At 42.7% G+C, this 14,663-nt stretch overlaps 1 protein-coding gene across 2 annotated transcripts in view; it reads right to left on the bottom strand.

The window, feature by feature from the left end:
- The window catches only part of dnaaf9 (dynein axonemal assembly factor 9), a 94,030-nt gene that overhangs the window by 55,259 nt on the left and 24,108 nt on the right, over nt 1-14,663 (bottom strand). For both annotated transcript variants that reach the window (XM_042325046.1, XM_042325047.1), the window contains exons 9-12: nt 10,262-10,453; nt 2,000-2,081; nt 1,646-1,682; nt 474-558 (exon numbers count right to left, since the gene is read on the bottom strand). In XM_042325046.1, coding sequence (XP_042180980.1) covers nt 474-558; nt 1,646-1,682; nt 2,000-2,081; nt 10,262-10,453 — 396 coding nt within the window. The remainder of the gene's footprint in view (nt 1-473; nt 559-1,645; nt 1,683-1,999; nt 2,082-10,261; nt 10,454-14,663) is intronic.

Genomic DNA, 14,663 nt, shown 5'->3' with positions numbered 1-14,663 from the left:
GGAGTGGCCATCACAAAGCCCTGACCTCAATCCTATAGAACATTTGTGGACAGAACTGAAAAAGCATGTGCAGGCAAGGAGGCCTACAAACCTGACTCAGTTATACCAGCTCTGTCAGGAGGAATGGGCAAAAATTCTCCCAACTTATTGTGGGAAGCTTGTGGAAGGCTACCCAAAACGTTTGACACAAGTTAAATAATTTAAAGGCAATGCTACCAAATACGAATTGAGTGTATGTAAACTTCTGACCCACTGGGAATGTGATGAAAGAAATAAAAGCTGAAATAAATAATTCTCTACTATTATTCTGACATTTCACATTCTTAAAAATAAAGTGGTGATCCTAACTGACCTAAAACAGGGAATATTTACTAGGATTAAATGTCAGGAATTGTGAAAAACTGAGTTTAAATGTATTTGTCTAAGGTGTAAGTAAACTTTAGACTGTAGCTAGTTGGAGAAATGACTATCACCTTAGTAGCACTAGTGGTGTTGGAGTAGCATTTGATTCCAGCCAGGACCGACTGGACGGCTGCTGCATAGATCTGAGAGAGAAGACTGGAAGAGAGATAGATTTAACACCATACATACACTACATGGACAGACGTATGTGGACAGCTGCTCATTCAACATCTCATCTCACGTTGGGCCATGTAGTGTAATATGTACATGTTCTACATAATATTCAGGCATCATCTTCTAGAACAGGGCTTCCCAACAGGTTTCACTGAGGCCAAACGGGGGGGGGGGGCGAGGACATACCTTACCCCCACCTGCACGTGTGCACACGCCATGCCTATTCTACGGCCACAAGCACTGTTCAACTGTTCAAACCCCTCTTGTTGGCGGTGAGAACATTTTGCAGGTTTAAAGCAAAACTGTCTAATGTGAATTCATATGTTATTTGAGTGAATCAAACATTACTACAAAATCTATGGACTAAAAAAACATACCTGGGCTAGTTGATCTGGACATTTCAGACAAGTTATAAATAGTTCTCTAAGGTCTGTAATGACTGACATGACAAGAGGAGCTGATGATGCACAACCCAAGATAGAAATATCACCTTGTGCATTCTACTATTACAACTTCCAAGAGAAAGTTCAAAGCTGGTCCGAGTTCCTTAAAACTTCACAGTTTGGTAACCACTGTTCTAGAAGAGATATATTTCACACCTTCCATAATATGTAGATCTAGAAGAGATATATTTCACACCTTATATAATATGTAGATCTAGAAGAGATATATTTCACACCTTATATAATATGTAGATCTAGAAGAGATATATTTCACACCTTATATAATATGTAGATCTAGAAGAGATATATTTCACACCTTATATAATATGTAGATCTAGAAGAGATATATTTCACACCTTATATAATATGTAGATCTAGAAGAGATATATTTCACACCTTCCATAATATGTAGATCTAGAAGAGATATATTTCACACCTTATATAATATGTAGATCTAGAAGAGATATATTTCACACCTTATATAATATGTAGATCTAGAAGAGATATATTTCACACCTTATATAATATGTAGATCTAGAAGAGATATATTTAACAGGTTATATACAGTATTATCATATGGGGGAGATGGGCTAACAGGTTTGGACATGTTGTCTTGGTGAACTTACAGGAGTTCTGTTTTCTTTTGTTGCATGTTGTCATTCCCTGCAAGGGAAACATCAGATATTAAAGGGAAACATCAGATATTAAAGGGAAACATCAGATATTAAAGGGAAACATCAGATATTAAAGGGAAACATCAGATATTAAAGGGAAACATCAGATATTAAAGGGAAACATCAGATATTAAAGGGAAACATCAGATATTAAAGGGAAACATCAGATATTAAAGGGAAACATCAGTTATTAAAGGGAAACATCAGATATTAAAGGGAAACATCAGATATTAGGTCTACAGACAGTAAAATAGCTATGGTAGATCCAACAAACAGTTTAGTGTATACATTATGGACTATGTTTACCTAGGTAGGGGATGTGAGTGGTTCCAAAGAAGTAAGTCCTGGAGCAGGCTAAAGAACCTTTAGGAGCCACACACTGGAGAACCTGACAGACAAGAACAGATTACAGAGTACTCTAGGGAGACCAAGCCCAACATGGACTGCCAAGCCATCTCATTAAACATGCACACACAACACTAATAGTCTAATCTGGATAGGGGTTAGGTAACAGTAGAGGAACAGTCTAATCTGGATAGGGGTTAGGTAACAGTCTAATCTGGATTGAGGTTAGGTAACAGTCTAATCTGGATAGGGGTTAGGTAACAGTCTAATCTGGATAGGGGTTAGGTAACAGTCTAATATGGATAGGGGTTAGGTAACAGTAGAGGAACAGTCTAATCTGGATAGGGGTTAGGTAACAGTCTAATCTGGATTGAGGTTAGGTAACAGTCTAATCTGGATAGGGGTTAGGTAACAGTCTAATCTGGATAGGGGTTAGGTAACAGTCTAATCTGGATAGGGGTTAGGTAACAGTCTAATCTGGATAGGGGTTAGGTAACAGTCTAATCTGGATAGGGGTTAGGTAACAGTAGGGGAACAGTCTAATCTGGATAGGGGTTAGGTAACAGTCTAATCTGGATAGGGGTTAGGTAACAGTCTAATCTGGATAGGGGTTAGATAACAGTCTAATCTGGATAGAGATTAGGTAACAGTCTAATCTGGATAGGGGTTAGGTAACAGTAGAGGAACAGTCTAATCTGAATAGGGGTTAGGTAACAGTCTAATCTGGATAGGGGTTAGGTAACAGTCTAATCTGGATAGGGGTTAGGTAACAGTCTAATCTGGATAGGGGTTAGGTAATAGTTTAATCTGGATAGGGGATAGGTAACATGCTAATCTGGAGAGGGGTTAGGTAACAGTCTAATCTGGATAGGGGTTAGGTAACAGTAGGGGAACAGTCTAATCTGGATAGGGGTTAGGTAACAGTCTAATCTGGATAGAGGTTAGGTAACAGTCTAATCTGGATAGGGGTTAGGTAACAGTCTAATCTGGATAGGGGTTAGGTAACAGTCTAATCTGGATAGGGGTTAGGTAACAGTAGGGGAACAGTCTAATCTGGATAGGGGTTAGGTAACAGTCTAATCTGGATAGAGGTTAGGTAACAGTCTAGTCTGGATAGGGGTTAGGTAACAGTAGAGGAACAGTCTAATCTGGATAGGGGTTAGGTAACAGTCTAATCTGGATAAGGGTTAGGTAACAGTCTAATCTAGATAGGAGTTAGGCAACAGACTAATCTGGATAGGGGTTAGGTAACGGTCTAATCTGGATAGGGGTTAGATAACAGTCTAATCTGGATAGAGGTTAGGTAACAGACTAATCTGGATAGGGGTTAGGTAACAGTCTAATCTGGATAGAGGTTAGGTAACAGTCTAATCTGGATAGGGGTTAGGTAACAGTAGAGGAACAGTCTAATCTGGATAGGGGTTAGGTAACAGTCTAATCTGGATAAGGGTTAGGTAACAGTCTAATCTAGATAGGAGTTAGGTAACAGACTAATCTGGATAGGGGTTAGGTAACAGTCTAATCTGGATAGGGGTTAGGTAACAGGCTAATCTGGATAGAGGTTAGGTAACAGTCTAATCTGGATAGGGGTTAGGTAACATGCTAATCTGGATAGAGGTTAGGTAACAGTCTAATCTGGATAGGGGTTAGGTAACAGTAGAGGAACAGTCTAATCTGGATAGGGGTTAGGTAACAGTCTAATCTGGATAAGGGTTAGGTAACAGTCTAATCTAGATAGGAGTTAGGTAACAGACTAATCTGGATAGGGGTTAGGTAACGGTCTAATCTGGATAGGGGTTAGGTAACGGTCTAATCTGGATAGGGGTGAGGTAACAGTCTAATCTGGATAGGGGTTAGGTAACAGACTAATCTGGATAGGGGTTAGGTAACAGTCTAATCTGGATAGGGGTTAGGTAACAGTCTAATCTGGATAGGGGTTAGGTAACAGTAGAGGAACAGTCTAATCTGAATAGGGGTTAGGTAACAGTCTAATCTGGATAGGGGTTAGGTAACAGTCTAATCTGGATAGGGGTTAGGTAACAGTCTAATCTGGATAGGGGTTAGGTAATAGTTTAATCTGGATAGGGGTTAGGTAATAGTTTAATCTGGATAGGGATAGGTAACATGCTAATCTGGAGAGGGGTTAGGTAACAGTCTAATCTGGATAGGGGTTAGGTAACAGTAGGGGAACAGTCTAATCTGGATAGGGGTTAGGTAACAGTCTAATCTGGATAGAGGTTAGGTAACAGTCTAATCTGGATAGAGGTTAGGTAACAGTCTAATCTGGATAGGGGTTAGGTAACAGTAGAGGAACAGTCTAATCTGGATAGGGGTTAGGTAACAGTCTAATCTGGATAAGGGTTAGGTAACAGTCTAATCTAGATAGGAGTTAGGTAACAGACTAATCTGGATAGGGGTTAGGTAACAGTCTAATCTGGATAGGGGTTAGGTAATAGTTTAATCTGGATAGGGTTAGGTAATAGTTTAATCTGGATAGGGGATAGGTAACATGCTAATCTGGATAGGGGTTAGGTAACAGTAGGGGAACAGTCTAATCTGGATAGGGGTTAGGTAACAGTCTAATCTGGATAGAGGTTAGGTAACAGTCTAATCTGGATAGGGGTTAGGTAACAGTCTAGTCTGGATAGGGGTTAGATAACAGTCTAATCTGGATAGAGGTTAGGTAACAGTCTAATCTGGATAGGGGTTAGGTAACAGTAGAGGAACAGTCTAATCTGGATAGGGGTTAGGTAACAGTCTAATCTGGATAAGGGTTAGGTAACAGTCTAATCTAGATAGGAGTTAGGCAACAGACTAATCTGGATAGGGGTTAGGTAACGGTCTAATCTGGATAGGGGTTAGATAACAGTCTAATCTGGATAGAGGTTAGGTAACAGTCTAATCTGGATAGGGGTTAGGTAACATGCTAATCTGGATAGAGGTTAGGTAACAGTCTAATCTAGATAGGAGTTAGGTAACAGACTAATCTGGATAGGGGTTAGGTAACGGTCTAATCTGGATAGAGGTTAGGTAACAGTCTAATCTGGATAGGGGTTAGGTAACAGTCTAATCTGGATAGAGGTTAGGTAACAGTCTAATCTGGATAGGGGTTAGGTAACATGCTAATCTGGATAGAGGTTAGGTAACAGTCTAATCTGGATAGGGGTTAGGTAACAGTAGAGGAACAGTCTAATCTGGATAGGGGTTAGGTAACAGTTTAATCTGGATAGGGGTGAGGTAACAGTCTAATCTGGATCGGGGTTAGGTAACAGTCTAATCTGGATAGGGGTTAGGTAACAGTCTAATCTGGATAGGGGTTAGGTAACAGTCTAATCTGGATAGGGGTTAGGTAACAGTTTAATCTGGATAGGGGTTAGGTAACATGCTAATCTGGAGAGGGGTTAGTTAACATGCTAATCTGGATAGGGGTTAGGTAACAGTCTAATCTGGATAGGGGTTAGGTAACAGTAGAGGACAAATCTAATCTGGATAGGGGTTAGGTAACAGTCTAATCTGGATAGGGGTTAGGTAACAGTAGAGGAACAGTCTAATCTGGATAGGGGTTAGGTAACAGTCTAATCTGGAGAGGGGTTAGGTAACAGTAGAGGAACAGTCTAATCTGGATAGGGGTTAGGTAACAGTAGAGGAACAGTATAATCTGGATAAAGGTTAGGCAACAGTCTAATCTGGATAGGTGTTAGGTAACAGTCTAATCTGGACAGGGGTTAGGTAACAGTCTAATCTGGAGAGGGGTTAGGTAACAGTATAGGAACAGTCTAATCTGGATAGGGGTTAGGTATCAGTATAATCTGGATAGGGGTTAGGTATCAGTATAATCTGGATAGGGGTTAGGTAACAGTCTAATCTGGATAGGGGTTAGGTAACAGTAGAGGAACAGTCTAATCTGGATAGGGGTTAGGTAACAGTCTAATCTGGATAGGGGTTAGGTAACAGTCTAATCTGGATAGGGGTTAGGTAACAGTCTAATCTGGATAGGGGTTAGGTAACAGTAGGGGAACAGTCTAATCTGGATAGGGGTTAGGTAACAGTCTAATCTGGATAGAGGTTAGGTAACAGTCTAATCTGGATAGGGGTTAGGTAACAGTCTAATCTGGATAGGGGTTAGATAACAGTCTAATCTGGATAGAGATTAGGTAACAGTCTAATCTGGATAGGGGTTAGGTAACAGTAGAGGAACAGTCTAATCTGAATAGGGGTTAGGTAACAGTCTAATCTGGATAGGGGTTAGGTAACAGTCTAATCTGGATAGGGGTTAGGTAACAGTCTAATCTGGATAGGGGTTAGGTAATAGTTTAATCTGGATAGGGATAGGTAACATGCTAATCTGGAGAGGGGTTAGGTAACAGTCTAATCTGGATAGGGGTTAGGTAACAGTAGGGGAACAGTCTAATCTGGATAGGGGTTAGGTAACAGTCTAATCTGGATAGAGGTTAGGTAACAGTCTAATCTGGATAGGGGTTAGGTAACAGTCTAATCTGGATAGGGGTTAGATAACAGTCTAATCTGGATAGAGGTTAGGTAACAGTCTAATCTGGATAGAGGTTAGGTAACAGTCTAATCTGGATAGGGGTTAGGTAACAGTAGAGGAACAGTCTAATCTGGATAGGGGTTAGGTAACAGTCTAATCTGGATAAGGGTTAGGTAACAGTCTAATCTAGATAGGAGTTAGGTAACAGTCTAATCTGGATAGGGGTTAGGTAACATGCTAATCTGGATAGAGGTTAGGTAACAGTCTAATCTGGATAGGGGTTAGGTAACAGTAGAGGAACAGTCTAATCTGGATAGGGGTTAGGTAACAGTCTAATCTGGATAAGGGTTAGGTAACAGTCTAATCTAGATAGGAGTTAGGCAACAGACTAATCTGGATAGGGGTTAGGTAACGGTCTAATCTGGATAGGGGTTAGATAACAGTCTAATCTGGATAGAGGTTAGGTAACAGACTAATCTGGATAGGGGTTAGGTAACGGTCTAATCTGGATAGGGGTTAGGTAACAGTCTAATCTGGATAGGGGTGAGGTAACAGTCTAATCTGGATAGGGGTTAGGTAACAGTCTAATCTGGATAGGGGTGAGGTAACAGTCTAATCTGGATCGGGGTTAGGTAACAGACTAATCTGGATAGGGGTTAGGTAACAGACTAATCTGGATAGGGGTTAGGTAACAGTAGAGGAAAATTCTAATCTGGATAGGGGTTAGGTAACAGTCTAATCTGGATAGGGGTTAGGTAACAGTAGAGGAACAGTCTAATCTGAATAGGGGTTAGGTAACAGTCTAATCTGGATAGGGGTTAGGTAACAGTCTAATCTGGATAGGGGTTAGGTAACAGTCTAATCTGGATAGGGGTTAGGTAATAGTTTAATCTGGATAGGGGTTAGGTAATAGTTTAATCTGGATAGGGATAGGTAACATGCTAATCTGGAGAGGGGTTAGGTAACAGTCTAATCTGGATAGGGGTTAGGTAACAGTAGGGGAACAGTCTAATCTGGATAGGGGTTAGGTAACAGTCTAATCTGGATAGAGGTTAGGTAACAGTCTAATCTGGATAGAGGTTAGGTAACAGTCTAATCTGGATAGGGGTTAGGTAACAGTAGAGGAACAGTCTAATCTGGATAGGGGTTAGGTAACAGTCTAATCTGGATAAGGGTTAGGTAACAGTCTAATCTAGATAGGAGTTAGGTAACAGACTAATCTGGATAGGGGTTAGGTAACAGTCTAATCTGGATAGGGGTTAGGTAACAGTCTAATCTGGATAGGGGTTAGGTAATAGTTTAATCTGGATAGGGATAGGTAACATGCTAATCTGGATAGGGGTTAGGTAACAGTAGGGGAACAGTCTAATCTGGATAGGGGTTAGGTAACAGTCTAATCTGGATAGAGGTTAGGTAACAGTCTAATCTGGATAGGGGTTAGGTAACAGTCTAATCTGGATAGGGGTTAGATAACAGTCTAATCTGGATAGAGGTTAGGTAACAGTCTAATCTGGATAGGGGTTAGGTAACAGTAGAGGAACAGTCTAATCTGGATAGGGGTTAGGTAACAGTCTAATCTGGATAAGGGTTAGGTAACAGTCTAATCTAGATAGGAGTTAGGCAACAGACTAATCTGGATAGGGGTTAGGTAACGGTCTAATCTGGATAGGGGTTAGATAACAGTCTAATCTGGATAGAGGTTAGGTAACAGTCTAATCTTAGGGGTTAGGTAACATGCTAATCTGGATAGAGGTTAGGTAACAGTCTAATCTAGATAGGAGTTAGGTAACAGACTAATCTGGATAGGGGTTAGGTAACAGTCTAATCTGGATAGAGGTTAGGTAACAGTCTAATCTGGATAGGGGTTAGGTAACAGTCTAATCTGGATAGGGGTTAGGTAACAGTCTAATCTGGATAGGGGTTAGGTAACAGTGCTAATCTGGATAGGGGTTAGGTAACAGTCTAATCTGGATAGGGGTTAGGTAACAGTAGAGGAACAGTCTAATCTGGATAGGGGTTAGGTAACAGTTTAATCTGGATAGGGGTGAGGTAACAGTCTAATCTGGATAGGGGTTAGGTAACAGTTTAATCTGGATAGGGTGAGGTAAATCTGGATCGGGGTTAGGTAACAGACTAATCTGGATAGGGGTTAGGTAACAGTAGAGGAAAATTCTAATCTGGATAGGGGTTAGGTAACAGTCTAATCTGGATAGGGGTTAGGTAACAGTAGAGGAACAGTCTAATCTGAATAGGGGTTAGGTAACAGTCTAATCTGGATAGGGGTTAGGTAACAGTCTAATCTGGATAGGGGTTAGGTAACAGTCTAATCTGGATAGGGGTTAGGTAATAGTTTAATCTGGATAGGGGTTAGGTAATAGTTTAATCTGGATAGGGGATAGGTAACATGCTAATCTGGAGAGGGGTTAGGTAACAGTCTAATCTGGATAGGGGTTAGGTAACAGTAGGGGAACAGTCTAATCTGGATAGGGGTTAGGTAACAGTCTAATCTGGATAGAGGTTAGGTAACAGTCTAATCTGGATAGGGGTTAGGTAACAGTCTAATCTGGATAGAGGTTAGGTAACAGTCTAATCTGGATAGGGGTTAGGTAACATGCTAATCTGGATAGAGGTTAGGTAACAGTCTAATCTGGATAGGGGTTAGGTAGAGGAACAGTCTAATCTGGATAGGGTTAGGTAACAGTCTAATCATGTGTTTGGTAACAGACTAATCTGGATAGGGTTAGGTAACAGTTTAATCTGGATGTGAGGTAACAGTCTAATCTGGATAGGGGTGAGGTAACAGTCTAATCCATGTGTTTGGTTAGATAGGGGTTAGGGTTTAGAGGTGCTAGGGGTTAGGTAACAGTCTAATCATGGGTTTAACAGTCTAAGATAGGGTTTAGGGTGCTCTCACCATGTGTTTGGTTAGATAGGGGTTAGGGTTTAGGGTGCTCTCACCATGTGTTTGGTTAGATAGGGGTTAGGGTGATCTCACCATGTTAGGGTGCTCTCACCATGTGTTTGGTTAGATAGGGGTTAGGGTGCTCTCACCATGTGTTTGGTTAGATAGGGGTTAGGGTTTAGGGTGCTCTCACCTTGTGTTTGGTTAGATAGGGGTTAGGGTGATCTCACCATGTTAGGGTGCTCTCACCATGTGTTTGGTTAGATAGGGGTTAGGGTGCTCTCACCATGTGTTTGGTTAGATAGGGTTTAGGGTGCTCTCACCATGTGTTTGGCTAGATAGGGGGTTAGGGTGCTCTCACCATGTGTTTGGTTAGATAGGGGTTAGGGTGATCTCACCATGTGTTTGGTTAGATAGGGGTTAGGGTTTAGGGTGAACTCACCATGTGTTAGGTTAGATAGGGGTTAGGTGCTCTCACCATGTGTTTGGTTAGATAGGGGTTAGGGTGCTCTCACCATGTGTTTGGTTAGATAGGGGTTAGGGTTTAGGGTGAACTCACCATGTGTTTGGTTAGATAGGGGTTAGGGTGCTCTCACCATGTGTTTGGTTAGATAGGGGTTAGGGTTTAGGGTGCTCTCACCATGTGTTTGGTTAGATTGGGGTTAGGGTGCTCTCACCATGTGTTTGGTTAGATAGGGGTTAGGGTGATCTCACCATGTGTTTGGTTAGATAGGGGTTAGGGTTTAGGGTACTCTCACCATGTGTTTGGTTAGATAGGGGTTAGGGTGAACTCACCATGTGTTAGGTTAGATAGGGGTTAGGGTGCTCTCACCATGTGTTTGGCTGGGGCCCCCTGGGGTCCGGTGTTGCGGACCTGGTGTCCATCAGAAGGGAAGTTGAAGGAGTAGCTGTGAAGGTTCTCCATGGAGGAGTGGCTCCCAAACAGAACCAAGGGCTGCCGTCTCCTGTTGCTGTCAGCGATGTTACTGGAGATCAGGCCATGAGAGAAATAACTCCGGAACGCCTGGGGATTTAACAGACATTTAGTCAATGGTTTGGTTTGCTCACTAACAAACCAACGTAGCAACCTGTACTTGGCCAACTAGAGAACATATGTTAACTCCCCTGCCTGAGCCCAAACTGTAATAACGTAGTTATAGATAACATGTAGCTATTGACAACATGTAGCTATGTTAAGGTACCTCCCCTGTCTGAGCCCCAGACTGTAATAATGTAGTTGTAGACAACATGTAGCTATGTTAAGGTACCTCCCCTGTCTGAGCCCCAGACTGTAATAATGTAGTTGTAGACAACATGTAGCTATGTTAGGTTACCTCCCCTGCCTAAGCCTCATGTAGTTAGGTAACATGAGTACCGCTATGACCGTGACTGGTCATAGCTCCATCCCTAGTCACACCTCCATCCCTGGTACCTGGTCATATCTCCATTTCTAGTACCTAGTCATATCTCCATCTCTAGTACCGGGTCACACCTCCATCCCCAGTACCTGGTCACATCTCCATCCCTAGTACCTGGTCATATCTCCATCCCTAGTCACACCTTCATCCCTAGTACCTGGTCAGATCTCCATCCTTAGCATCTGGTCATACCTCCATCCCTAGTCACACCTCCATCCCTAGTACCTGGTCAGATCTCCATCTCCAGTACCTGGTCATATCTCCATCTCTAGTACCTGGTCATATCTCTATCCTTAGTACCTGGTCATACCTCCATCCCTAGTCACACCTCCATCCCTAGTACCTGGTCAGATCTCCATCTCTAGTACCTAGTCAGATCTCCATCTCTAGTACCTGGTCAGATCTCCATCCCTAGTCATATCTCCATCCCTAGTACCTGGTCAGATATCCATCTCTAGTACCTGGTCAGATCTTCATCTCTAGTGCCTGGTCATATCTCAATCACTAGTGCCTGGTCATATCTCAATCTCTAGTACCTGGTCATATCTCCATCCCTAGTACCTGGTCATATCTCCATCCCTAGTACCTGATCATATAGTGGGGCAAAAAAGTATTTTGTCAGCCACCAATTGTGCAGGTTCTCCCACTTAAAAAGATGAGAGAGGCCTGTAATTTTCATCATAGGTACACTTCAACTATGACAGACAAAATGAGAGAAAAAAAATCCAGGAAATCACATTGTAGGATTTTTAATTAATTAATTTGCAAATTATGGTGGAAAATAAACTTTTGTTATTGACCAAATACTTCTCAATACTTTGTTATATACCCTTTGTTGGCAATGACAGAGGTCAAACATTTTCTGTAAGTCTTCACAAGGTTTTCACACACTGTTGCTGGTATTTTGGCCCATTTCTCCATGCAGATCTCCTCTAGAGCAGTGATGTTTTGGGGCTGTTGCTGGGCAACACAGACTTTCAACTCCCTCCAAAGATTTTCTATGGGGTTGAGATCTGGAGACTGGCTAGGCCACTCCAGGACCTTGAAATGCTTCTTACGAAGCCACTCCTTCGTTGCCCGGGCAGTGTGTTTGGGATCATTGTCATGCTGAAAGATCCAGCCACGTTTCATCTTCAATGCCCTTGCTGATGGAAGTAGGTTGTCACTCAAAATCTCATGATGCATGGCCCCAATTAATTCTTTCCTTTACATGGATCAGTCGCCCTGGTCTCTTTGCAGAAAAACAGCCCCAAAGCATGATGTTTCCACCCCCATGCTTCACAGTAGGTACGGTGTTCTTTGGATGCAACTCAGCATTCTTTGTCCTCCAAACAACGACGAGTTGAGTTTTTACCAAAAAGTTATATTTTGGTTTCATCTGACATTCTCCCAATCTTCTTCTGGGTCATCCAAATGCTCTCTAGCAAACTTCAGACGGGCCTGGACATGTACTGGCTTAAGCAGGGGGACACGTCTGGCACTGCAGGATTTGAGTCCCTGGCGGCGTAGTGTGTTACTGTTGGTAGGCTTTGTTACTTTGGTCCCAGCTCTCTGCAAGTCATTCACTAAGTCCCCCCGTGTGGTTCTGGGATTTTTGCTCACCGTTCTCTTGATCATTTTGACCCCACAGGGTGAGATCTTGCGTGGAGCCCCAGATCGAGAGAGATTATCAGTGGTCTTGTATGTCTTCCATTTCCTAATAATTGCTCCCACAGTTGATGTCTTCAAACCAAGCTGCTTACCTATTGCAGATTCAGTCTTCCCAGCCTGGTGCAGGTCTACAATTTTGTTTCTGGTGTCCTTTGACAGCTCTTTGGTCTTGGCCATAGTGGAGTTTGGAGTGTGAATGTTTGAGGTTGTGGACAGGTGTCTTTTATACTGATAACAAGTTCAAACAGGTGCCATTAATACAGGTAACGAGTGGAGGCCAGAGGAGCCTCTTAAAGAAGATATCTCCATCCCTAGTACCTGGTCATATCTCCATCTCTAGTACCTGGTCATATCTCCATCCCTAGTCATATCTCCATCCCTAGTGCCTGCATTAATGATTGCCACATGGCCTTAAATTATACCAATTCATTTTTCCTTGGTCGCCCATGCTATTTCAATATTTCAATAATAAATTAGATTTTTCCATTCTGTTAATTATGGTAGATTAATTGATTGGCAAGTTAATATACGTTTTTTTCAAGATGAGAAATGAGAATCGTCCAGTCCATTGGGTATCTCACTATACAACCATATGACATGTCCTGAAATATACAGACAGACGGATTAAAAGGAAGTTTACATTGTAATACCTCTGGCAGCCAACTTTCTAGCTCCGCCCACATATTCCAGACTATATCGCATTCCCAGAAAGCATGGATTATTGTCATTATTATTTTTATACTTAATCCACGTGCTGCAAAATGTGTGAATGTTGTCTATTGTATAATAAATTCTACACATGAATTTATACTGGATTAAGCGTACATTTTAATTAACAGTAATCTCGTTTATTACATCCAATTTTTCCATTATTAAAGTGGCTGGAGTTGAGTCAGTATGTTGGCAGCAGCCACTCAATGTTAGTGGTGGCTGTTTAACAGTCTGATGGCCTTGAGATAGAAGCTGTTTTTCAGTCTCTCTGTCCCAGCTTTGATGCACCTGTACTGACCTCGCCTTCTGGACAATAACGGGGTGAACAAGCAGTGGCTCGGGTGGTTGTTGTCCTTGATGATCTTTATGGCCTTCCTGTGACATCGGGTGGTGTAGGTGTCCTGGAGGGCAGGTAGTTTACTGCCTGTGATGCGTTGTGCAGACCACACTACCCTCTGGAGAGCCTTATGGTTGTGGGCGGAGCAGTTGCCGTACCAGGCGGCGATACAGCCCGACAGGATGCTCTCAATTGTGCATCTGTAAAAGTTTGAATGTTTTTGGTGACAAGCCAAATTTCTTCAGCCTCCTGCTTCACCACGCTGTCTGTGTGGGTAGACCATTTCAGTTTGTCCATGTACGCAAAGGAACTTAAAACTTTCCACCTTCTCCACTACTGTCCCATAGAGGGCTGATCCCTGTGCTGTTTCCTGAAGTCCACGATCATCTCCTTTGTTTTGTTGACTTTGAGTGTGAGGTTATTTTCCTGACACTACACTCCGAGGACCCTCACCTCCTCCCTGTAGGCCGTCTCATCGTTGTTGGTAATCAAGCCTACCACTGTAGTGTCGTCTGCAAACTTGATGATTGAGTTGGAGGCGTGCATGGCCACGCAGTCATGGGTGAACAGGGAGTACAGGAGAGGGCTGAGAACACACCTGTGGGGCCCTAGTGTTGAGGATCAGCGGGGTGGAGATGCTGTTCCCTACCCTCACCACCTGGGGGCGGCCTGTCAGGAGGTCCAGGACCCAGTTGCACAGTGCGGGGTTGAGGCCCAGGGTGTCAAGCTTAATGATGAGTTTGGATGGTACTATGGTGGTGAATGCTGAGGTGTAGTCAATGAACGGATAGGGCAGTGTGCAGTGTGATGGCGATTGCATCGTCTTTGGACCTATTGTGGCAGTAAGCAAATTGGAATTGGTCTAGGGTATCAGGTAGGGTGGAGGTGATGTGATCCTTGACTAGTCTCTCAAAGCACTTCATGATGACAGAAGTGAGTTCTACGGGGTGACAGTCATTTAGTTTAGTTTCTTGGGAACTGGAACAATGGTGGCCATCTTGAAGCATGTGGTGACAGCAGACTGGGATTAAGGACTGACTGAATATGTCCATAAACACACCAGCCAGCTGGTCTGCTCATGCTCTGAGGACGCGGCTAGGGATGCCGTCTGGGCTAAG

Source organism: Oncorhynchus tshawytscha, linkage group LG08 (assembly GCF_018296145.1).
Source record: "Oncorhynchus tshawytscha isolate Ot180627B linkage group LG08, Otsh_v2.0, whole genome shotgun sequence".
Classification (NCBI taxonomy): domain Eukaryota; kingdom Metazoa; phylum Chordata; class Actinopteri; order Salmoniformes; family Salmonidae; genus Oncorhynchus; species Oncorhynchus tshawytscha.
This window is presented reverse-complemented; position numbering and strand designations above follow the sequence as displayed.